Source organism: Pleurodeles waltl, chromosome 8, assembly GCF_031143425.1.
Source record: "Pleurodeles waltl isolate 20211129_DDA chromosome 8, aPleWal1.hap1.20221129, whole genome shotgun sequence".
NCBI lineage: Eukaryota > Metazoa > Chordata > Amphibia > Caudata > Salamandridae > Pleurodeles > Pleurodeles waltl.
In genome coordinates this window covers 1,379,137,765-1,379,160,841 of record NC_090447.1, presented here as the reverse complement: position 1 = coordinate 1,379,160,841, position 23,077 = coordinate 1,379,137,765, and the positions used below count along the sequence as shown (strand labels likewise).

The following is a 23,077-nucleotide window of genomic DNA, read 5'->3' as shown; positions in this document are numbered from 1 at the left end:
ATGTCACATATGCTCTGTGTTCTCAGAAAGAGGTCAAAGGTAATTTTTTTTTTTTTACAATTAATTTTCCTTCTGTCTGCAGAGTTCCAGGACTTTTTAAGGTGAACTGTGTGACCTGCTGCTTAGAATGTATTAGAATATAAAATAGAAGGATATAGGGTGCCAGGTTTTAACTAACACACAACATTTAACTGACTAAATCAACTGTGCAAACATTTCAAAATATATTTCAGTAGTTGTGAAAGCCCTTTTTAATATTTCTGTGCTTGATGAAAAAATATTTTAATAGGATGAAAACAAATCAGATGTGCAAAGGATAAGTTTTCTGAAACCCAATTTTCACTGACTGTTAATACACTATATCGTTTTATCAGTAAAGCTGCAAGTTAGTGGGAAGGTTTTTGGACATTTCTTGGAAAGTTACTGTGTGTAGATGACAATATATTACCACATCATGGTTTAGTAATATATTTATTAAAATTGAGTGTTTAAACAAACTGAGAAACACTCCTGCCCTGATGGCACTGTTGTCAGTAAACTTAAAGAAGTCCTAGGTTATTTGGGCTAGACCTCATGGGTATGTGAGCTAGATTATTGGAATGCATGCAGCAAACTGTAGGCTACTTAATCAAACAAAAGAGTTATTTTGTACTGCAGAAATGCTGAGCTCAAATATTTAAAGGTGCAATCAAATGTGAGAATTAAGAAAAAGGTGACTCTGTAAACTATTTGCCTAGGATCACACAATTTGAGACCCGTTTACGGGTCAGGTACATTACAGTTAGGTCAAGTAGATTATTTAAGTTTCTCGACCTGTAGGTCCAGTAACATTTTTATGATTTTTTGAGCCCTGTTAGGGTTGCCTGGACTCAGTATAGGGTGCCTCACCATAGGTGTACACCATAAACTGGGCCAGTCTCCTACATATGGCACCTAAATTACCTTTGTGATGGCTTTCTGAACGCAAACAATGACACTGGAGTCAAACCTTTGTATAGATTAAACTATTTTTTGAGAATGGAAAATTGTAAATATGTCATGATTGACAAGCAATCAAGGAAAAACGGATTGTAGGTCGGCCAAGATGTGACATTCGCATACTAGAACCAATAGGTAGCAGAGGTTGACAATCATCTCCATGTCAGTGTAAATTAGAAAATGTTTTCATACATGGCTTGAGTGCCATTAAGTCAAAACTAAAGGTGGGAGTGTGAAGATGGGTCCGTCAGCAGTCTGGTGTAAACATTATGTATTTGGAGGAGCACTGCATTTCAGCTGGCTAATGTGCAAATGTTAGACATTGGTGAAAAGGCGTTTCAGAGCAGCAGGAAAGGCTCAGGATGAGCCATCACTGTGACAGCACTTCTGGGCATGGAGGTGGCTGGGGATGTCACAGTTTGCTGTGAATTATGAGTTTAAGACAAACCGTCACTAGGTACTCCAGTACTCCACAAATGATCCCAGTTCCCAGTGGCCAGAAAGACACCAAAGGACTTCTCTCATGTGATTTACCTCTGTCAATGCTGATGTGTTATTCTCCTGCTACTATACATTTATATTCATGGTTTGTGGTGTTTAGCTGTACAAAGTAATACAAATGAAAAGAATGGTATGTGTTTGTGTGAAATACACTAAATAAGTACTGGCACAATTTACAATGGGGTAATTCTATCCCAGTAGCATTCATGAGTAACAATATACTTCCGAGAAAACTGTCTTGCGGAAGGAAGTTGGTGCCTGAATGGTCACCTACCACATGTGTTATTTCTTTCGATGTGAGGGAGCTTTACTGATGGCCATATGAGTGATGCATGCCCAGTCACAAAAAAGCTGAATTAGCAACATCTTTGACCCATGACCAATGAATTAAGACACTGCATGCCAACAATTTCTAACACAGCATGACCTAAAACTCACTCTGATGGCTACTTTCAACGTGGTACGCACCCAAGTGCCAACACACATTAATTCTATGTAGAGTACGCATGCACAGAGTTGCTGTAGCAGTGTCACTGAGCAGTAACTAACTGAATATGCAGACAGTACTAGTTCTATATTAAAAGCCACAAATGCATGCTTTGATTTATTTAGCATAGGTGGGGCTATCTAACTATGGGCTTCATGTGACACACTTCAAGAAGCCCTTAGCTGAAATGAATCAACAATGAAGTAACAGAAAGTTGGCCATTGCATTTTTGTCAATTCATTGTTTTTTTCCATTAAGGTTCGACCCCAAATAATAAAAAGCAAAAAATGACTCATATTCCATTTATCATTGTTGGTGCTATTTTTAAACTGCACTTTTTCACCCTCTATACAATCACATTTATCTGCACACCTACCCGGTCAATAGTGGAAATGTTAACAGAGATGAGCTCCTGAAGAAGACCATAGATCCCAGATTGAGCTCATACGTGTTGACCCGAATAGGAGTCATAAATATCATTGTTTATGCCCCATACAATTCTTTTTAAACTTGCTTTTGGGTTCACTATGCCACTAGATTCAAGCTAGCTTCGCTGATGAAGGTTGATACTCTGAAACCGGTCCCAAGATGTTTGTTTCCGGCCTGGCAGTTCGGGCTGGACTGTTCCCATGGGGAACAGGGTCAAGACAGATTTGCATATGGCTGGGTCCAAATAGGGGTGGCGTGGTGAGCAAAATATTTGATGGATTAAATCCAGATCTGTGACTGGGGGTGAATGTTTGATTAGTTTTACATTCCGTCCATCATTTGTGTTTGTTTGATTTTGTCGGACAACCTGAGGCCTACATAATGTAACAGATTATGGTTTGCCATATATACTGTCCATTCAGAAAGTGCATATAAAAATGTTATCTCTCTTGATCACTCGTGGCACCATAGGTAAGGCATGCTCTCCACGTTTGTTGAGAAATATGCATTATAATAAATGTCCGCAAATGCAGTAAGGCCATTATATTGAACTTGACAGTCAGCATGAATTTTTAGTTTTGAATTCTTTAGACAAGTCATCTGCTGCGTAATGTACATAACTTGTCTTTCCATGGCTCAACCCATACTCCCCTCTTGGAAGGAATACAGCTCTGTGACACAGGTTGCGCTTCCTCTGACCTTTGCCACGTGACACTGCTTTCCCGCCCCTCACTGTATCGCCAGTTTTATATGACACTTAAAAATCTCATTAGATATGACGTTTTTGAATGTTTTCCAAAAATACATCCCTATTATAAAACATAGGGGGTTCTTTTGGGCCGCAGGATTCATACACTGCTCTGCTCATTTCTCATTCACGTGTTACTTTAGCCCACCATAGCATACTGCAAGGAGCAAAGCACCAGCCCACTTCTCCTGTTGGATCTCTCCACTTTGAGGTACTCCACAAAGTTTGTGCACATAAAGAATCCACTAAAATTACAAGCATGACCTTACCGTCGGCAGCCACGATGGCTTTAGTTTGGTAAAAAGCATATCCACAGTCTCTTTGACTGACAAGTCATCATTGTGAGCACACTTGGCGAGAGTGATGCACTGCCTTTGCAGCTTGTATTTGAAGTGCTTCAGTTGATGATAAACTCTTGTTCGTTCGGCGCAAACGGTGCCAACTTTCAACAGCTAATCCAAGAGAAAAAACACATACACAAGAATGATTATTAGGAAAACCAGGGAGATATTGCAACTAGAATATCAGAGTCACTTTTGAAATACCAGTTCTGTGCTGGTCAATAAACCTATCTATTCGTTTTTCATACTTCTACCGAGCCTATAATGCCTGCTTGAAAGCCAGTTAAACTCTACAGGCATATAAATATCTGGAGACAGAGCGAAAATAACTTCAAAGTTTCACCAAAAAAACAGACCGATTATTCGCCGAAAGACATAGTTTACCAGCTGCTTAGACTTTAAAATTAGACGTACACATTCGCTAATGTATGGTGTAAGACCTTTGTTTACAGGGAGCCATTAAATATACAAAATATTTCCGGGTTTCCGGGGAAATATTGATTTCATCATCATAATGACAGTCCCCAAACCATCCTGCAGACCTTTAACATTTTCAAGGCTGCTAGGATTAGCTAGAATTATGCTGCAAGGTTATTTGAATTCAGTAGGAAAAAAGGCAAGTGATGCGGCACGCTCGGCTAATATTTGTGTCCATTCGAGACAGAAACAACATTTTTGGTGAAAGCCTCAAATTTGACAAATTATGTGACAAGTGCAGTAAATCCACAGTTATGCAGTAAACGCTGCAGACATAGAATCGCCTAAATCCACTGACACTCCTGAATGCCCATTGTTTCATTAAAATTGTATCCAAGAAAGATAAACAAAGCCTAGATATTCTAATTCTAAATAGTTCTTATTGTTAGTTGCACTTTGAAGAAAGCAGCCTTTTCAAGCTAAATGGCCCAAAATAAACATGTTATATCAAAAACTAAATAACGAGTACCATGTATAACATGGCCTTATTTTGCCATGTCAGGGTTCTGGAGACACTTATCAACCCCTCGGTTTTAACTACTTGGTTTATGATGTCATCAGAACCTGTTATATATTTTCTCCCTCTACCACATTTTTGATTTGACGATAAATTTGTCTCCCAGGGATTGATCTGTGCCAAATTTAGCAACTAACTGAAAATCAGTCAGCAAGATAATTTCTATATAGACTATGCAGGCGGAAAGAATTAAGAAGGGATTCAAAATATGTGTTTTCCAATTTTAGCTCCCAGAGGAAATTTTGCTCACTTAGTATGAAAGCAGAATTGTTGATTTAGTGTACATTTGTTTAGAGGTTTCTGAGACACAAGTGTTTAATAAAAGTGCTGGACGGGCTTGCAAGGGTTTACACCTTTGTAAATGTTGGACATTAATTCACAGAGGACCAGTGGACTGGATCCCTGCAATATTTTGTGGATTCCGCCCAAAGAGCAGTACACAAAATAGATTATATCTTCATTTAAATTGTGTTTTAGAAGTGGAATAGAGTTAGATTCTATGTCAGGACTGCAGGTTCTTTTATGCTTCTCTTTCTTTACTTCAAACAGCAGCCAATCAAAATATTAGAAAAACATATGTAACCAATAAATCTAATGAAACCCTTATACCACAAGCCCACAACAGAGTCCACCAATCATATCCTGCCAAAGTCCCCAAAAATGACAGACACTGTCTTGACTGCCTCTTTGCTGCTCCACAGTCAACGTAAGTGTCTCAGATTATTTCTTCACTACATATTTGATGGGTTTGTTCATGTTATTTTTTTGGTATGCTGTTTGTTAGACCTTACAGCCTTGGGGTGGTCATCCCCCAACTTTTTGCCCGCCTCCCTATACTTTTCTGACACTGTTTTTGTTGGTTTTAGGACTCTGCACACTTTACCACTGCTAGCCAGTGCTAAAGTGCATATGCTCTCTCCCTTGAACATGGTAACATTGGTTAATTCCCAATTGGCATACCTGATTTACTTGTAAGTCCCTAGTAAAGTGCACTACCTGTGCCCTGGGCCTGTAAATTAAAAGCTACTAGTGGGCCTGCAGCATGGGTTATGCCACCCACAAAAGTAGCCCCTAAACCATGTCTCAGGCCTGCCATTGCAAGGCGAGAGTGTGCAGTTTCACTGCCACTTCGACTTGGCATTTAAAGGTACTTTGCCAAGCCCTAAATTCCCCTTTTTCCACATATAAGTCACCCCCAAGGTAGGCCCTAGTTAATCTATAGGGCAGGGTGCTCTGTAGGTAAAAGGAAGGACATGTACATGTGTATTTTATATGTCCTGGTAGTGGAAAACTCCTAATTTCATTTTCCACTACTGTGAGGCCTGCTCCTTTCGTAGGAATGCATTAGGCATACCCTCATATACTGTTTGAGTGGTAGATTCTAATCAGAAAGGGGTTACCAGGTCATATTTAGTATGGCCAGATTGGTAATAGAAAATCCTGCTTATTGGTGAGGTTGGATATTATATTACTATTTTATAAATGCCACTTTTAAAAAGTGAGCATGTCTCCAATCAATGTCTGGGCTGGGCTGGTTGTCAGCTTCCTTGTGCAGTTCACCCAGACAACAACAAACACAGGACACTCAGTCACACCTACACTCACCTGCATACTGAATGGGTCTTCCTGGGCTGGAAGGGCATAGGGCCTGACACTTATATTTCAAAGGCTAGTGACCTGACCTCACACAATGGACTGCCAAGCCTCCTACTGGGACCCAGGCAGACAGACCTGTACTGAAAAGGGAACTTGCGCACTTCAAACCACTCTTTGAAGTCTCCCCCACTTCAAGGGCATTTTTGGGTATATAAACTGGGTTCCTGACCCCACCAACTCAGACACTTCTGGACCTGAACCTGCAACCTGTCAAGAGGAACTGCCTGGCTGCCCAAAGGACTCATCTGGACTGCTTTACTGAGAAGGACTGCTGCCCTGCTGTTGCCCTGCTGCCCTCTGACTTTGCTGAGAATTGCTCTCCAAGGGCTTGGATTGAGCCTGCTGCCTGTTTTTGAAGGCTCAGGGCCAAAAAGACTTCACCTCTTCAGGAAACTCCTTGTGCGCTGAAAATCGACACATAGCTTGCTGGAAACTACGCAAAGCCATTTTGAGACCGAGAAGTTGCCGCACAGTCGAACCAGAACGACGCAGCTAACTTCCTGAGTGAAGATTCGACACAGCGGCTGCCTAGTGACAGAAAATTAGACGCACAGGCCTACCGGATCAGCGCACAGCCAAACCGGAATGACACACCCTAAGTGGCAAATCGATGCAGCGCCTGCCGTGCAACAGAAAAGTCGACGGATTACCATACTGGATCGACGCATCACCTGTGACTTCTTCCAGCGTGTCCAGGATTTCCCTGCATCGTACCTGGGCATCAAAAAGAGCCCTGCATTGCAGTGAGGAACTACAACTGCGCGCCGAAAATGACACAAAGCCCCTTGCAGCATGGAAATAAACGACGCATCTGTCTATTTTTCCACACATCTCCTCCTCTGCAGTCTCCGTGCGTGTTATTTTTTATGCACACCAGGTACTCTGTGTTATCAAGAGACAACTGTTGATTTCTAAGAGTTAAGACTCTTTTTAATCTTGAAAAAGTGATATCTCAACTTGTGCTTATTGAATCTTTATTGTTTTGGCCTTATTTTAACCATATAAGTATCATATATTTTTCTAAACCTGTGTGGTGTATTTTTGTGGTGTTTTCACTATGTTACTGAATGATTTATTGCACAAATACTTTACACATTGCCTTCTTAGCTAAGCCCGACTGCTCAGTGGCATGCTACCAGAGGATGGGCACAGGATAATTTGGATTGTGTGTGACCTATCCAGACTAGGACTGTGGTCCCTACTTGGACAAGGGTGTATACCTCGGCCAACTAGACACCCCATTTCTAACACAGTTATTGCTTTGTTACTTGCAGCTTAACCTCTGACAGCAGTCTGCTTGCACTGACAGCGGTTAGGGCATTGGCTTGAGCCTTTTGCCCACAGCGTTTTCATACCCACTCTGCTGCAATTGCAGGAACATGGTGCACCACCCTCCCCCACCAGGTATAGGTGGGCTGCTTCCTCCTTTGCCGGCTCTGTTCGGGAGCGAGGTAAGTAGGAATAGCTCAATTGAGCTACCTGTGGATAGTCCTTTTTTACTGTCTAGGCTGCCAGCACTCTTTACTTGCTCAGTGGCTCCACACAGACTCCTTCCGCTGCTACAGTAACTGTGACTCCCCCACCCTCAGGCTGCAACAACAGTTGTCAGTCCGCTGGAGAATGCAACAGTTGGTCTTCTTGGAAAATGGGGTCTTGGTAGCGAAAGCCATTGCCAACAGTTCGATACAATTAATGTGGAGTTCTCCTGGCGACCACTGACCTGTGGAAAACTCTCCACACTTGGCCCCCCAACGCCTGGCGTCAGACTCGATGACCAAGGCCAAAAAAGGCCAAAAATGGCTCTGCTGTTTCAGGCTGCCATGTGTTGCAGCCAACACATGAGCTCCGCTTTCGCTTCCGGAAACAAGGGAGCCAGACAGTTGTATGTCAACCCTTGTTGAAGGTGCTGAATCTTCATTGGCTGGCGAGCCCTGTAGTTCAGCAATCCTGGAAAGATCACTTGTATGGAGTAGGCCAAGAGGCCTGCCAATCATGCCACAGGTCTCAACAAACCTGTCTGCTTCCACAATGCAGACTTCAACTCCCTCTTGATCTACTTCATCTTTAAAGTCAGGAGTAAATGATGGGCCTTGACCAAATCCACCTGGAATCCTGAAAACTCCATCTGTTGAGAGGGAATCACCTCTGAGGTTGATAAAAAAGTTTAGCTCCCGCAAAAGGGATGTTGTCCGTGAGAGATGAAGAAGTAGGGTATCCCGTGACTGGGCCATAAGGATCATGTCGTCGAGATAGATCATCAGCTGTACTTCCCTCAGCATCTTGATCACCGGTTTCATACGTTTTGTGAAGGCCCAGGGAGCTAAGGAGAGCCTGAAGAGAAGGGCCAGGAACTCAAACCATTGCAGTAGCCACTGGAATTGCAGAAAGCACCTGTGAGGGGTGAAAATGGTGACTGTAAGATAGACATCCTTTAGGTCCAAGCTGACCACCCAATCTTCTTCCTGGAGAAGATCTAAGAGAAGATGAATACCTTTTCATCTTTAAGTGGCAATAAACCACCCATTGATTGAAATGTCTCAGATTGAGCACCAGACATTTACCCCTGCCATTCTTCTGTACAAGAAAGATCGTGCTGCAGAAGCCCCAGGTAGGTGTTCAAGAAGGAACAATGACTTGCTTCACTAGAAGATCCTGAATCTTCAAGTCTATAAAGCTCATCTCTTGTAGGAAAAAATGTAGCAGGGAAGGAATAGAGGATTGAATGGGGTTCTGGTTCTGAAGGAGCTCTATGCTGTAACCCTGGATAGTATCAAGGACTCGTGCATCAGAGGAAATATTGCCCCAGTTGTATATGAAATGACTAATTTTGCCCCCCAAGGAAAAAAAAGGAAAAGGAATTACCTGAAAACTGAGCATTGAAGGAGTCTTGAGGGCCACTGGTGACACCCCTGTTGAAGCGAACTCTAAAGCCCCTTGACCTGGAGAAGAAGAAGCCTGCTTGAGAACATGAAAAACACTGGCTCTGGTGCACCAGAACTAGAGCCCTGAAAGGGAAGTCCCTATCCCTAGAAAGTAGTTCACAAAGCAAGGGGGGATGTTTAGGTCGGTAGGGAATCTGCAACTAGAATATGTCTCTACCAGATAATTTTTTACTGAAGGTAAGTAACTTGTTCATCTGATAGAGACTTCCAGTTGCATATTCCTTACCTTAGAAGAGATACCCAAGCAATACAATCCCCGGAGACAGGTCTGCGAACCAAGATCATACTAGGAAATCCTGCAGGACAGCACAGGTAAAGTATCCGTCCCTTTGGAACTGACTGTCCAGGCAGTAGTGTTTAGTAAAAATGTACAAAGACGCCCACGTTGCTGCCTGGCAGATGTCCACGACTGGAACTCTGCGAACTAACACAGTGGTTACAGCTGTTGCTCTGGAAGAACGAGCGCACTAGCCCTCCTGGGGTTGCTTCGTAGCCAATGTATACCACATTTTAATGCAGATAACCACCCATCTAGAGATGGTTTTCTTCTGCACTGCCCGACCTTTCTTTGAGCCCACATAACTCACAAGGAGTTGATTATCCACCCAGAACTATTTTGTAGGATCAAGATAGAACGCCAACGCTCTTTTTAAGTCCAGACAGTGGAGTCTTTCCTCTTCCTTAGAAGGATTTGGGGGGACCGTAAAACGTAGGCAAAGTGATTGATTGGCCTACATAAAAGGGTGTGACCACTTTAGGCGGAAAAGAAGCCCTAGTATGAAGCACTACCTTTAACAGAAAAAATGAACAGACATTTTTGTGATATTTATGTATTTTTGTTTGTTTCATAGCTATTGTTTCATACTTATTGGTATTTTTTGTATTAAAATTGGTAACTGAAACAGCACAGTCTTGGAACCATCACACACCAATGTCATCTCCATCTATCACTTCATGTGCATTTACAGTATTTTGTGACATAATGTTTGATTCCATTTACATAGTTAGGATTTCAAATTAATTACTTAAGGAGTGCTCCGTTCATTTTTTCTGTTATAGTTTGTTGGTACAAGTTAGCTTGTCCCATAATACATGTTTGACGACAGGCATGTTTGGAATGTATTGAGCACCACTATTAGACTCTACACTAAGGGAATGTGAGGCCTTCCAATAGGATTTTTCTGTTGTCAAGCTTTTGTGGTAATGAAGCACTACCTTGTCAGGGTGGATGGAGATGAAAGGTGGCTTCGAAGAAAGAGCCTGCACCTCACTCACTCTGAGGGCAGTGGTGATAGCTACGAGGAAGACTGTTTTCAAAGTAAGCAAGCAAAGTGGGCAGGTGTGAAGCAGCTCAAAGGGAGCGCACATTAGATAGGTAAACTAAGTTTAAATCTCATTGGGGCATTATGAACGGGGAAGGCGGAAGGAGACGGGCAAGGCCCCTAAGAAATTGTCCAACAATGGGAGATTTAACCCCTTCTGTGCCTTGGACGAGATGATCTCGTCCAAGGCTACAGTTCCCCTGTGCCTTGGACAAGATCATCTCGTCCTAGGCACAGGGGAACTTGGGGGCGCGCTAGCGCGCCCCCGTGCACCCCCCTTTCCCCCCCCAAGTCGGGATGGAAGGGGAAGACCTTCCCCTTCCACCCCCGACCCCCCCCACCCCCCCCTGTGACGTCAGCGCGCGAGCGCGCGCTGATTTGTCACAGGGGCCTCCCTAGTCGCGCTGGAAGCTCTGCTTCCAGCGCGATTGAAAAAGAAATGCAAAAGCATTTCTTTTTCAATCACTTGGGAGGTCCGGAGGGGCTTCAAAGGGAAGGAAAAGTATTTCCTTCCCTTTGAAGTCCCTCCGAGGGTTTCAAAAGCCGGATTGCTTGCAATCCGGCTTTTGAAACCCCACTAGACACCAGGGATTTTTTTATTTTTTATTGAAACACACAAAGGGAGCGACCCCTTGGGCAAGGGTCGCTCCCAGGGGGGGCATTTTTTTGAGAAGGCTTTTTCTGCCCCCCCTGGGGGCAGAAACCTCTAGGCACCAGGGACCATTTTTTTTTTTTTTTTTTTTTTAATGTTTAATTTCTTTTTTTTTTGGTGGGGAGCGACCCCTTAGGCAAGGGTCGCTCCCCTTGGGGGAAAATTATATTTTGGCCATTTCTGCCCCCCTTGGGGGCAGATTGGCCTATTTTGATGAGGCCAATCTGCCCCCAAGGGGGGTAGAAACCACTAGACACCAGGGAATTTTTTCTTTGCGTGAATTTCACGCAAAGGGAGCGACCCCATAGGCAAGGGTCGCTCCCTGGGGGGAGGGCAATTTATTTTAGGCCATTTCTGCCCCCCCTGGGGGCAGATCGGCCTATTATTAGGCCGATCTGCCCCCCGGGGGGGCAGAAACCTCTAGGCGCCAGGGCAATTTTTTTTTTTGTGTTTTTTTTTTTTGTTGTTTCTTTTTTTAGAGATGGGGAGCGACCCATCAGGCAAGGGTCGCTCCCCTGGGGGGCAAATTGTATTTAGACCATTTCTGCCCCCCTGGGGGCAGATTGGCCGATTTTAGGTCAATCTGCCCCCAAGGGGGCAGAAACCACTAGGCACCGGGGATTTGTTTTGTGGCGCCAATGTCACGCAGGGGGAGCGACCCCGTAGGCAAGGGTCGCTCCCGGGTGGGGTGGGGGTTGGGGGGGGCAAATTTATTTTAGGCCATTTCTGCCCCCCCGGGGGCAGATCGGCCTAATATTAGGCTGATCTGCCCCCGGGGGGGGGGCAGAAACCTCTAGGCGCCAGGGCAATTTTTTTTTTGTTTGTTTGTTTGTTTTTTTAGAGATGGGGAGCGACCCATCAGGCAAGGGTCGCTCCCCTTGGGGGGCAAATTGTATTTAGGCCATTTCTGCCCCCCTGGGGGCAGATTGGCTGATTTTAGGTCAATCTGCCCCCAAGGGGGCAGAAACCACTAGGCACCGGGGATTTGTTTTTTGGCGCCAATGTCACGCAGGGGGAGCGACCCCGTAGGCAAAGGTCGCTCCCGGGGGGGTGGGGGCTGGGGGGGGGGACAAATTTATTTTAGGCCATTTCTGCCCCCCCTGGGGGCAGATCGGCCTATTATTAGGCCGAACTGCCCCCGGGGGGGGGGCAGAACCCTCAGGGCACCAGGGCAAATTTTTTTGTTGTGTTTTTTTTTTGGTTTGTTTGTTTTTTTCGAGATGGGGAGCGACCCATCAGGCAAGGGTCGCTCCCCTGGGGGGCAAATTGTATTTAGGCCATTTCTGCCCCCCTTAGGGGCAGATTGGCCGATTTTAGGTCAATCTGCCCCCAAGGGGGCAGAAACCACTAGGCACCGGGGATTTGTGTTTTGGCGCCAATGTCATGCAGGGGGAGCGACCCCGTAGGCAAGGGTCGCTCCCGGGGGGGGTGGGGGCTGGGGGGAGGAATTTATTTTAGGCCATTTCTGCCCCCCCTGGGGGCAGATCAGCCTATTATTAGGCCGAACTGCCCCAGGGGGGGGCAGAACCCTCAGGGCACCAGGGTAAATTTTTTTGTTGTGTTTTTTTTTTTTTGTTTGTTTTTTTCGAGATGGGGAGCGACCAATCAGGCAAGGGTCGCTCCCCTGGGGGGCAAATTGTATTTAGGCCATTTCTGCCCCCCTTGGGGGCAGATTGGCAGATTTTAGGTCAATCTGCCCCCAAGGGGGCAGAAACCACTAGGCACCTGGGATTTGATTTTTGGCGCCAATGTCACGCAGGGGGAGCGACCCCGTAGGCAAGGGTCGCTCCCGGGGGGGGGGGGGCCGGGGGGTTGCTGGGGGGGGGGAAATTTATTTTAGGCCATTTCTGCCCCCCCTGGGGGCAGATCGGCCTGTTATTAGGCCGAACTGCCTCCAGGGGGGCAGAACCCTCTAGGCACCAGGGATTTATTTTTTGTTGTGTTGGTTTTTTTTTGTTTGTTTGTTTTTTTCGAGATGGGGAGCGACCCATCAGGCAAGGGTCGCTCCCCTGGGGGGGCAAATTGTATTTAGGCCATTTCTGCCCCCCTTGGGGGCAGATTGGCCGATTTTAGGTCAATCTGCCCCCAAGGGGGCAGAAACCACTAGGCACTGGGGATTTGTTTTTTGGCGCCAATGTCACGCAGGGGGAGCGACCCCGTAGGCAAGGGTCGCTCCCGGGGGGGTGGGGGCTGGGGGGGGGCAGATTTATTTTAGGGCATTTCTGCCCCCCCCCCCTCCCGGGGCCGGCTGAGCTAGAGGCCAAACTCCACAGGTAGGCACTTTTCAAAAAACACCTCTGTTTTCTGTGAAAAAATATGTTCTGTCCACGTTGTGTTTTGGGCCATTTCCTTTCGTGGGCGCTAGGCCTACCCACAGAAGTGAGGTACCATTTTTATTGAGAGACTTAGGGGAACGCTGGGTGGAAGGAAATTTGTGGCTCCTCTCAGATTCCAGAACTTTCTGCCACAGAAATGTGAGGAACATGTGTTTTTTTAGCCACATTTTGAGGTTTGCAAAGGATTCTGGGTAACAGAACCTGGTCCGAGCCCCGCAAGTCACCCCATCTTGGATTCCCCTAGGTCTCTAGTTTTCAGAAATGCACAGGTTTGGTAGGTTTCCCTAGGTGCCGGCTGAGCTAGAGGCCAAAATCTACAGGTAGGCACTTCGCAAAAAACACCTCTGTTTTTTTCCAAAATTTAGGATGTGTCCACGTTGCGCTTTGGGGTGTTTCCTGTCGCCAGCGCTAGGCCTACCCACGCAAGTGAGGTATCATTTTTATCGGGAGACTTGGGGGAACGCTGGGTGGAAGGAAATTTGTAGCTCCTCTCAGATTCCAGAACTTTCTGCCACAGAAATGTGAGGGACATGTGTTTTTTAGCCAAATTTTGAGGTTTGCAAAGGATTCTGGGTAACAGAACCTGGTCCGAGCCCCGCAAGTCAGCCCTCCTTGGATTCCCCTAGGTCTCTAGTTTTCAGAAATGCACAGGTTTGGTAGGTTTCCCTAGGTGCCGGCTGAGCTAGAGGCCAAAATCTACAGGTAGGCACTTCGCAAAAAACCCCTCTGTTTTTTTCCAAAATTTAGGATGTGTCCACGTTGCGCTTTGGGGTGTTTCCTGTCGCCGGCGCTAGGCCTACCCACGCAAGTGAGGTATCATTTTTATCGGGAGACTTGGGGGAACGCTGGGTGGAAGGAAATTTGTAGCTCCTCTCAGATTCCAGAACTTTCTGCCACAGAAATGTGAGGAACATCTGTTTTTTTAGCCAAATTTTGAGGTTTGCAAAGGATTCTGGGTAACAGAACCTGGTCCGAGCCCCGCAAGTCACCCCTCCTTGGATTCCCCTAGGTCTCTAGTTTTCAGAAATGCACAGGTTTGGTAGGTTTCCCTAGGTGCCGGCTGAGCTAGAGGCCAAAATCTACAGGTAGGCACTTCGCAAAAAACACCTCTGTTTTTTTCCAAAATTTAGGATGTGTCCACGTTGCGCTTTGGGGTGTTTCCTGTCGCCGGCGCTAGGCCTACCCACGCAAGTGAGGTATCATTTTTATCGGGAGACTTGGGGGAACGCTGGGTGGAAGGAAATTTGTAGCTCCTCTCAGATTCCAGAACTTTCTGCCACAGAAATGTGAGGAACATGTGTTTTTTTAGCCAAATTTTGAGGTTTGCAAAGGATTCTGGGTAACAGAACCTGGTCCGAGCCCCGCAAGTCACCCCTCCTTGGATTCCCCTAGGTCTCTAGTTTTCAGAAATGCACAGGTTTGGTAGGTTTCCCTAGGTGCCGGCTGAGCTAGAGGCCAAAATCTACAGGTAGGCACTTCGCAAAAAACACCTCTGTTTTTTTCCAAAATTTAGGATGTGTCCACGTTGCGCTTTGGGGTGTTTCCTGTCGCCGGCGCTAGGCCTACCCACGCAAGTGAGGTATCATTTTTATCGGGAGACTTGGGGGAACGCTGGGTGGAAGGAAATTTGTAGCTCCTCTCAGATTCCAGAACTTTCTGCCACAGAAATGTGAGGAACATGTGTTTTTTTAGCCAAATTTTGAGGTTTGCAAAGGATTCTGGGTAACAGAACCTGGTCCGAGCCCCGCAAGTCACCCCTCCTTGGATTCCCCTAGGTCTCTAGTTTTCAGAAATGCACAGGTTTGGTAGGTTTCCCTAGGTGCCGGCTGAGCTAGAGGCCAGAATCTACAGGTAGGCACTTCGCAAAAAACACCTCTGTTTTTTTCCAAAATTTAGGATGTGTCCACGTTGCGCTTTGGGGTGTTTCCTGTCGCCGGCGCTAGGCCTACCCACGCAAGTGAGGTATCATTTTTATCGGGAGACTTGGGGGAACGCTGGGTGGAAGGAAATTTGTAGCTCCTCTCAGATTCCAGAACTTTCTGCCACAGAAATGTGAGGAACATGTGTTTTTTTAGCCAAATTTTGAGGTTTGCAAAGGATTCTGGGTAACAGAACCTGGTCCGAGCCCCGCAAGTCACCCCTCCTTGGATTACCCTAGGTCTCTAGTTTTTAGAAATGCACAGGTTTGGTAGGTTTCCCTAGGTGCCGGCTGAGCTAGAGGCCAAAATCTACAGGTAGGCACTTCGCAAAAAACACCTGTTTTTTTCCAAAATTTAGGGTGTGTCCACGTTGCGCTTTGGGGTGTTTCCTGTCGCGGGCGCTAGGCCTACCCACGCAAGTGAGGTATCATTTTTATCGGGAGACTTGGGGGAACGCTGGGTGGAAGGAAATTTGTAGCTCCTCTCAGATTCCAGAACTTTCTGCCACAGAAATGTGAGGAACATGTGTTTTTTTAGCCAAATTTTGAGGTTTGCAAAGGATTCTGGGTAACAGAACCTGGTCCGAGCCCCGCAAGTCACCCCTCCTTGGATTCCCCTAGGTCTCTAGTTTTCAGAAATGCACAGGTTTGGTAGGTTTCCCTAGGTGCCGGCTGAGCTAGAGGCCAAAATCTACAGTTAGGCACTTCGCAAAAAACACCTCTGTTTTTTTCCAAAATTTAGGATGTGTCCACGTTGCGCTTTGGGGTGTTTCCTGTCGCCGGCGCTAGGCTTACCCACGCAAGTGAGGTATCATTTTTATCGGGAGACTTGGGGGAACGCTGGGTGGAAGGAAATTTGTAGCTCCTCTCAGATTCCAGAACTTTCTGCCACAGAAATGTGAGGAACATGTGTTTTTTTAGCCAAATTTTGAGGTTTGCAAAGGATTCTGGGTAACAGAACCTGGTCCGAGCCCCGCAAGTCACCCCTCCTTGGATTACCCTAGGTCTCTAGTTTTCAGAAATGCACAGGTTTGGTAGGTTTCCCTAGGTGCCGGCTGAGCTAGAGGCCAAAATCTACAGGTAGGCACTTCGCAAAAAACACCTCTGTTTTTTTCCAAAATTTAGGATGTGTCCACGTTGCGCTTTGGGGTGTTTCCTGTCGCCGGCGCTAGGCCTACCCACGCAAGTGAGGTATCATTTTTATCGGGAGACTTGGGGGAACGCTGGGTGGAAGGAAATTTGTAGCTCCTCTCAGATTCCAGAACTTTCTGCCACAGAAATGTGAGGAACATGTGTTTTTTTAGCCAAATTTTGAGGTTTGCAAAGGATTCTGGGTAACAGAACCTGGTCCGAGCCCCGCAAGTCACCCCTCCTTGGATTACCCTAGGTCTCTAGTTTTTAGAAATGCACAGGTTTGGTAGGTTTCCCTAGGTGCCGGCTGAGCTAGAGGCCAAAATCTACAGGTAGGCACTTCGCAAAAAACACCTGTTTTTTTCCAAAATTTAGGGTGTGTCCACGTTGCGCTTTGGGGTGTTTCCTGTCGCCGGCGCTAGGCCTACCCACGCAAGTGAGGTATCATTTTTATCGGGAGACTTGGGGGAACATAGATTAGCAAAACAAGTGCTATTGCCCCTTGTCTTTCTCTACATTTTTTCCTTCCAAATATAGGAGAGTGTGTAAAAAAGACATCTATTTGAGAAATTCCCTATAATTCACATGCTTGTATGGTCACCCCGGAATTCAGAGATGTGCAAATAACCACTGCTCCTCAGCACCTTATCTTGTGCCCTTTTTGGAAATGCAAAGGTTTTCTTGATAGCAATTTTTTACTCTTTATATTTCAGCAAATGAATTGCTGTATACCCGGTATAGAATGAAAACGCACGTCAGGGTGCAGCTCATTTATTGGCTCTGGGTTCCTTGGGTTCTTGATGAACCTACAAGCCCTATATATCCCCGCAACCAGAGGAGTCCAGCAGACGTAACGGTATATTGCTTTCGATAATCTGACATTGCAGGGAAAAGTTACAGAGTAAAACGTAGAGAAACATTTATGTTTTTTTCACCTCAATTTCAATATTTTTCTTTTTCAGTTGTTATTTTCTGTAGGAAACCCTTGTAGGATCTACACAAATGACCCCTTGCTGAATTCAGAATTTTGTCTACTTTTCAGAAATGGTTAGGTTTCTGGGATCCAGCATTGGTTTCATGCCCATTCCTGTCACTGACTGGAAGGAGGCTGAAAGCACAAAAAATTGCAAAAATGGGGTATGCCCCAGTAAAATGCCAAAATTGTGTTGAAAAATTGGGTTTTCTGATTCAAGTCTGCCTGTTCCTGAAAGCTAGGAAGCTGCTGAGTTTAGCACTGCAAACCCTTTGTTGATGCCATTTTCAGGGGGAAATCCACAAGCCTTCTTCTGCAGCCACTTTTTCCAATTTTTTTGAAAAAAACGAAATTTTCACTGTATTTTGGCCAATTTCTTGGCCTCCTTCAAGGGAACCCACAAAGTCTGGGTACCTCTAGAATCCCTAGGATGTTGGAAAAAAAGGACGCAAATGTGGCTTGGTTAGCTTATGTGGGCAAAAAGTTATGAGGGCCTAAGCGCGAACTGCCCCAAATAGGCAAAAAAAGGCCTGGCACAGGAGGGGGAAAAGGCCTGGCAGCGAAGGGGTTAAACAAGGAGGATTGGTCAGGCAATCGGAGGAAATCCGAGATGGCAGATAAATAACTCTATAGGGTGCCCAGAGCAGAGCCTTGCTGGGCCAAAGAAAGAACAAACATAAGAACCTCAGCAAGAGCAGCAGAGAGGGAGCCAACAGACTTGTTAGTACACCATACCACAAATTTGTTCCAACGACAGGCATATACCGTTTTGGTGGAGGGATGCCTGGCTACCAAGATAACATTGCAGACTTCAGGCGGAAGGTCAAAAGCTGACAACTGCCACTGCTTGTTCTCCATGCAAGAAGGTGGAGACTGGACAGGTTTGGGTCAAGAACTGTCCCCTGCTGCTGCGACAGAAGATCCTCCCGAAGGGGCAGTCTGATCGGAGGATCGGTCGCCATGTTCAAGAGCCTGGGATACCATACTCTTCATACCCAGTCCGGAGCCACAAGCATGACTTGGACCAAGTCGTTCTTAATTTTCTTGAGAACTCTGGGAAGAACTGGTATTGGTTTTAAAGGAGTAAAGGAGGTCTGATTTCCATTCAAGATGAAAAGAGTCGACGAACGAGTGCTGCCTTGGAAACTGCAATGCGCAAAACAGCCGACACTGCGCGTTCTCTGCGGAGGCGAACAGATCTAACCAAGGCTCTCCCCACTGCTGAAAGAAACCTTCCACCACCCCTGGATGGGGACGCCAGTCATGATCGATCAGGCATTGATGGCTGAGTTTGTCCACTCTGACGTTCAGAGACCCTGCCAGATGTTGAACCACAAGGGATATGCCTTGATGCACCAGCCATGTCCAGAGGCGGTGAGCCTCCTGACAAAGGGTCCAAGACCCTATCCTACCCTGTTTGTTACAGTACCACATGGCAGGGGTGTTGTCCGTTAACACCTGTACCACTTCTCCTTCGAGAGAGAAGGAATGCTTTCAAAGCTAGTCTGATCCCCCTGAGCTCTAAAAGGATGACATGGAGCTCAGACTGCGCCACAGACTAGAAGCCTCTGATCGGAGAACCCATCCCAGGAGTGGTGCATCTGTCTCCACAGTCGCATCTGGTTGGTGAAGGGAGAGGGATCTGCCTCTGACCCAATCGAGGTTTAAACGCCGCCACTGCAGATATTGCGCAGTTGCCTCCAAGATCTGGACCATGTTGCAGAAATTCCCCTGATACTGCCCCCCACTGAAGCTTCAGGTCCCACTGCAGAGCTCACATATGCCATCTTCATGTGTCACCAGTAGGATGCAGGAGGACCAGCAGCCTGAGTCTCATTCTCACTGAAATACAGGATAGAGGCTGAAACATCAGTATCATAGCCTGAAATCCTTGGCTCGCCGCTCGGGAGGATAAGCCCCAACCTGCACAGTGTCCAGAACAGGTCCAATGAAAGGGAGCATCAGAGAGGGAGTCAGGTGTGACTTAGGAACATTTATAATGAACTCCAGCAAATACAGGAGGTGAGCCATAGTCTGGAGGTGGGAGATGACAGTCTGGGGTGAGCCCGCATTCAACAGTCAGTCGTCGAAGTAGGGGAGGACTGAAACCCCTAACCCGCGCAGATGAGCTGCACCCATCGCCATCACTTTGGTGAACACCCGAGGGGCACTGGTAGGTCCAAGGGGAGCACGGTGAATTGAAAGTGCTCATGACCTACCATGAACTGCATGTAATGTCTGTGGGCAGGCAGAACGGGAATATGGAAATAGGCGTCCTGCAAGTTCAATGCTACCATCCAGTCTCCTGGGTACATGGCAGATAGGACCTGAGCCAGAGTGAGCAATTTGAACTTCTCCTTCCTGAGGAAGAGATTGGGGGACCGGAGGTCAAGGATAGGGCGGAGGCCTTGTCCTTTTTGGGCACAAGAAGGTAGTGGGAATAACAACCACAACCTACTTCTCTATATAGCTCCCTTGGCCAAGAGAGCCATACCCTCCTCACAGAGAAGTGCCAGGTGATCCTCCATCATCTTATTGTAGAATGGTGGCATGGAGGGAGACGTAGTCTCGAAGAGGAGGGAGTAGCCCCTTCAGACTATTTGACAAACCCATCAGTTTGATGGCGAATCCTGCCGTTAACTGGTCCCTGGTCGGGAAGTGCCAGACTAGAAAGGTTTGGGGGCTGCAGCTGATGGGTCAGGGGAGGCAAGGCGCTGGACTGGCTAGACCGCTGGCTCCCTGATCCACGCAGATGCTGGATCCACGTTCCCGGCCATGCAGAGGCTGAGCAGCATTAGCCGCCAGGTGGCTGGCGGGCAACAGACATGGCTGGATGCCCCTGCTGTAGCCACGAAAGGGGCAAAAGGCAGACTCAGGAGGGAGAGTGGCAGCAGCGAGGCCAAGAGACTGGGCCGTAGCCAAGGACTCCTTAAGGCGCTTGAGCTTTGAGTCTGACTTGTCCTGGAAGAGAAGGACCCCATCAAAAGGCATGTCGATCAAAGTAGATTGGACATCCTCTGAAAAGCCAGATGTCCTTAACCAGACATGGTGACTCAGGGCCATCACTGAAGCAACCAATCTGCCCAGAGAGTTGGTTGTATCCAGTCGACATCTGACTGTGAACTTGGCTGAGTTTCTCTCATCAGCAACAGCCTGGGAGAGAAATGCCTGCACCTCCTCTGGGATCTGTGGCAGCACTTGTGCGGCCGTGTTCCATAAAGTATGGGTGTGACGGCCTAAAAGGCATGCGCTGTTCATGGACCGCAATGCTAGGCTGGAAGAAAAAAACAACTTCTTCTTGAGGTGGTGCAGCCTCTTTGATTCCCTATCCGGATAACCGGAAGGGAACGCACGATGGGACGTTGAGGCTTAGATAACCAAGCTCAAGGGGTTGGGATGTTGGGTCAGGAAAGCCGGGTCGTTAGGCGCAGACCTATGGCAGTGTGCTATTGTCCTATTAACAGGATCCCCTTTGCTGGGTTTGAACCAAGTGCCCAGCAGGACATCCGTGAGGGCTTCACTGAAGGGTAAAAGGGGCCCGAATGTGGAAGCCCCAGGCTAAAGCACCTCAGTTGGGAGATTGGTCCCGGCAGCCACTGAAGGCAGCTCGAGGCCCAAGACCGCGGTAGCTCTCCGCACCACCATGGAGTAGGAAGACCCTACTCCGTAGCCACGGTAGGTGGAGAAAGAGTACCAGAGTCAGAGGAGGTATCCAGACTGCTGGCTTTACCCAGTTCCTGAGCCCAGTTCATAGGGTCTTCAAGCTGGAATTCTAAAGGGTCCAACAACCCCTCATACTCTCACCAGATTCGTACCCCTAAGAATAAAGGTCAGGATCCAATCTTGGGACCAAGGTCCTGGTGGAAGACGGAATCGGTGTTGAGCAACGCCACTCCGTCTCCGTGTCGGTGATGAGTGTATGATCGACGCAGCCTGCGGGTCAAGGAGACATCAGGAGTGTTGACACCGGAACCGTCATCTGGGAAGGTTGCATAGGTACGATTGATGCCGGTCCGGATGCGAATCCCTGGGTGCCCCTCGGAGCAGAAGCCGCCAGCGCGGGACCCAATGGGGTTCCGAAGGCTCCCCGACAGACCTGGACTGGCCAAAGATGAGATGCCTGGCCTCGTAAAATTCCTTTAATTGGGCAGGGGTTGCTCAGGCTACCGGAAACTTGTGGAGGTGCCTATCCGACCGAGAAACAGGCTTAGAAGACGGAGACCTAGAGTAAAGACACTCTTTCTCCCAGGTCGTGTCATGCGACTGACAGGGTGAAGTGGAAGAATGCTTGTACGACTTCGACTGCTTCTTGTGCTTATATAAATGACCTGACGATTTCGAATGGGACGAGGAGGAGTGATGATGGCTCCTCTTGACCAAGACCGGAAGCGATGCGGAGCTGGACGTTGGGCCATGAGCAGCTTTACGGACCACTCCCTCCAAGCCTTCGGGTTCATGGCCTGGCAGTTGGAGCACGACTTCAAGTCGTGGTCATGGTCCAAGCACCACAAACTCACCAGGTGCTTATTTGCCACCGATATCATGTGGTCACAGGAATCGCAGGGCTTGAAACCAGTCTTTCTTGACGACATATTGATGCACCAGAAGTAAAAAAAACTACTAAACAAATTTGAAAGGCCAGTCAAAAAGCAAATGTAAGGGTAGCTCTCTCTCTGGATCTGTACGTAGGCTGGCGTGGAAAGAAAAGAAAACTGATGTCAGCGAGACAGGGTGGTGCCTATATACCACCCGCGACATCATACCCGGCGACCACAACAGCAACAACGAACAGAGTCGACTGACGCCACCTAATGGCATGCAAGTGTACTGCTTGAAGACAAATCTCTGGATCTAGACTGACGCCTGAGGGAAATTCTACGGTAAGGAATCTGCAACTAGAAGTCTCTATCAGATACTATACTATGAGTGTTTGACATGCACAGAGGGGGTAACTTGAGACTTGATTTGTTATATACTAAAATTTTCAGTTACATTAAATGGACAGCATATAATGTAGGTTTGGACCAGTGATTTAGAGATGCTTTCAAACTGAATTTTATATCAGTGTATGCTCTAAGCACACAGTATTATGTTTAGTAAGGTGTTTTGCGATTTTTTGTAATATGAGCAAATGACAAGAACGTGTTGTACAGCACTGCACGTTTCCATAAATGAGTACATAATGCTTCTCAATCTGTAAAGAGGGTGCCTTTGACATTGAAGAGCTGATCCAATTCAAATTTACTATTGAAAAGTATTGACTGAGTGCTGACTGTTTGAGGGTCGTAGCAAGAAACATTTGTTCACTAGAATTTATGGAAAAGTTTCAGCATTAATGGTCATTATCCCTCCCAAATAACTTGAGAGCAGTTATGTCATGTGTAGGTCTTTACACTTTACCTCCTTTAACAACTGGCCAGATTTTGCATTCAAATTCACTAGCTCAAAAGAATGTCACCATACACTATTAGAAACTTAAATGTCATGTGGTGTTATTTTTCTAATGTCACCAGTTCAAAGATCATGTGACGTAACTTCCTGTGATGTCATTAATAGGTCAAAGGGCATGTGATGGCACTTCTGCTACCCCTGGAATTTTGGTGAATTGTCGTCCATGAACGGGCAAACATTACATAAAAAGAAGTTAATAGCGACACATATCTGAAAGT

General features: G+C 46.7%; 1 protein-coding gene across 3 annotated transcripts in view; it reads right to left on the bottom strand.

The window, feature by feature from the left end:
- Window positions 1-23,077, bottom strand: part of CCDC82 (coiled-coil domain containing 82) — a 141,926-nt gene that overhangs the window by 41,761 nt on the left and 77,088 nt on the right. For all 3 annotated transcript variants that reach the window (XM_069202394.1, XM_069202393.1, XM_069202395.1), the window contains one exon: window positions 3,413-3,595. In XM_069202394.1, the coding sequence (XP_069058495.1) occupies window positions 3,413-3,595 (183 nt within the window). The remainder of the gene's footprint in view (window positions 1-3,412; window positions 3,596-23,077) is intronic.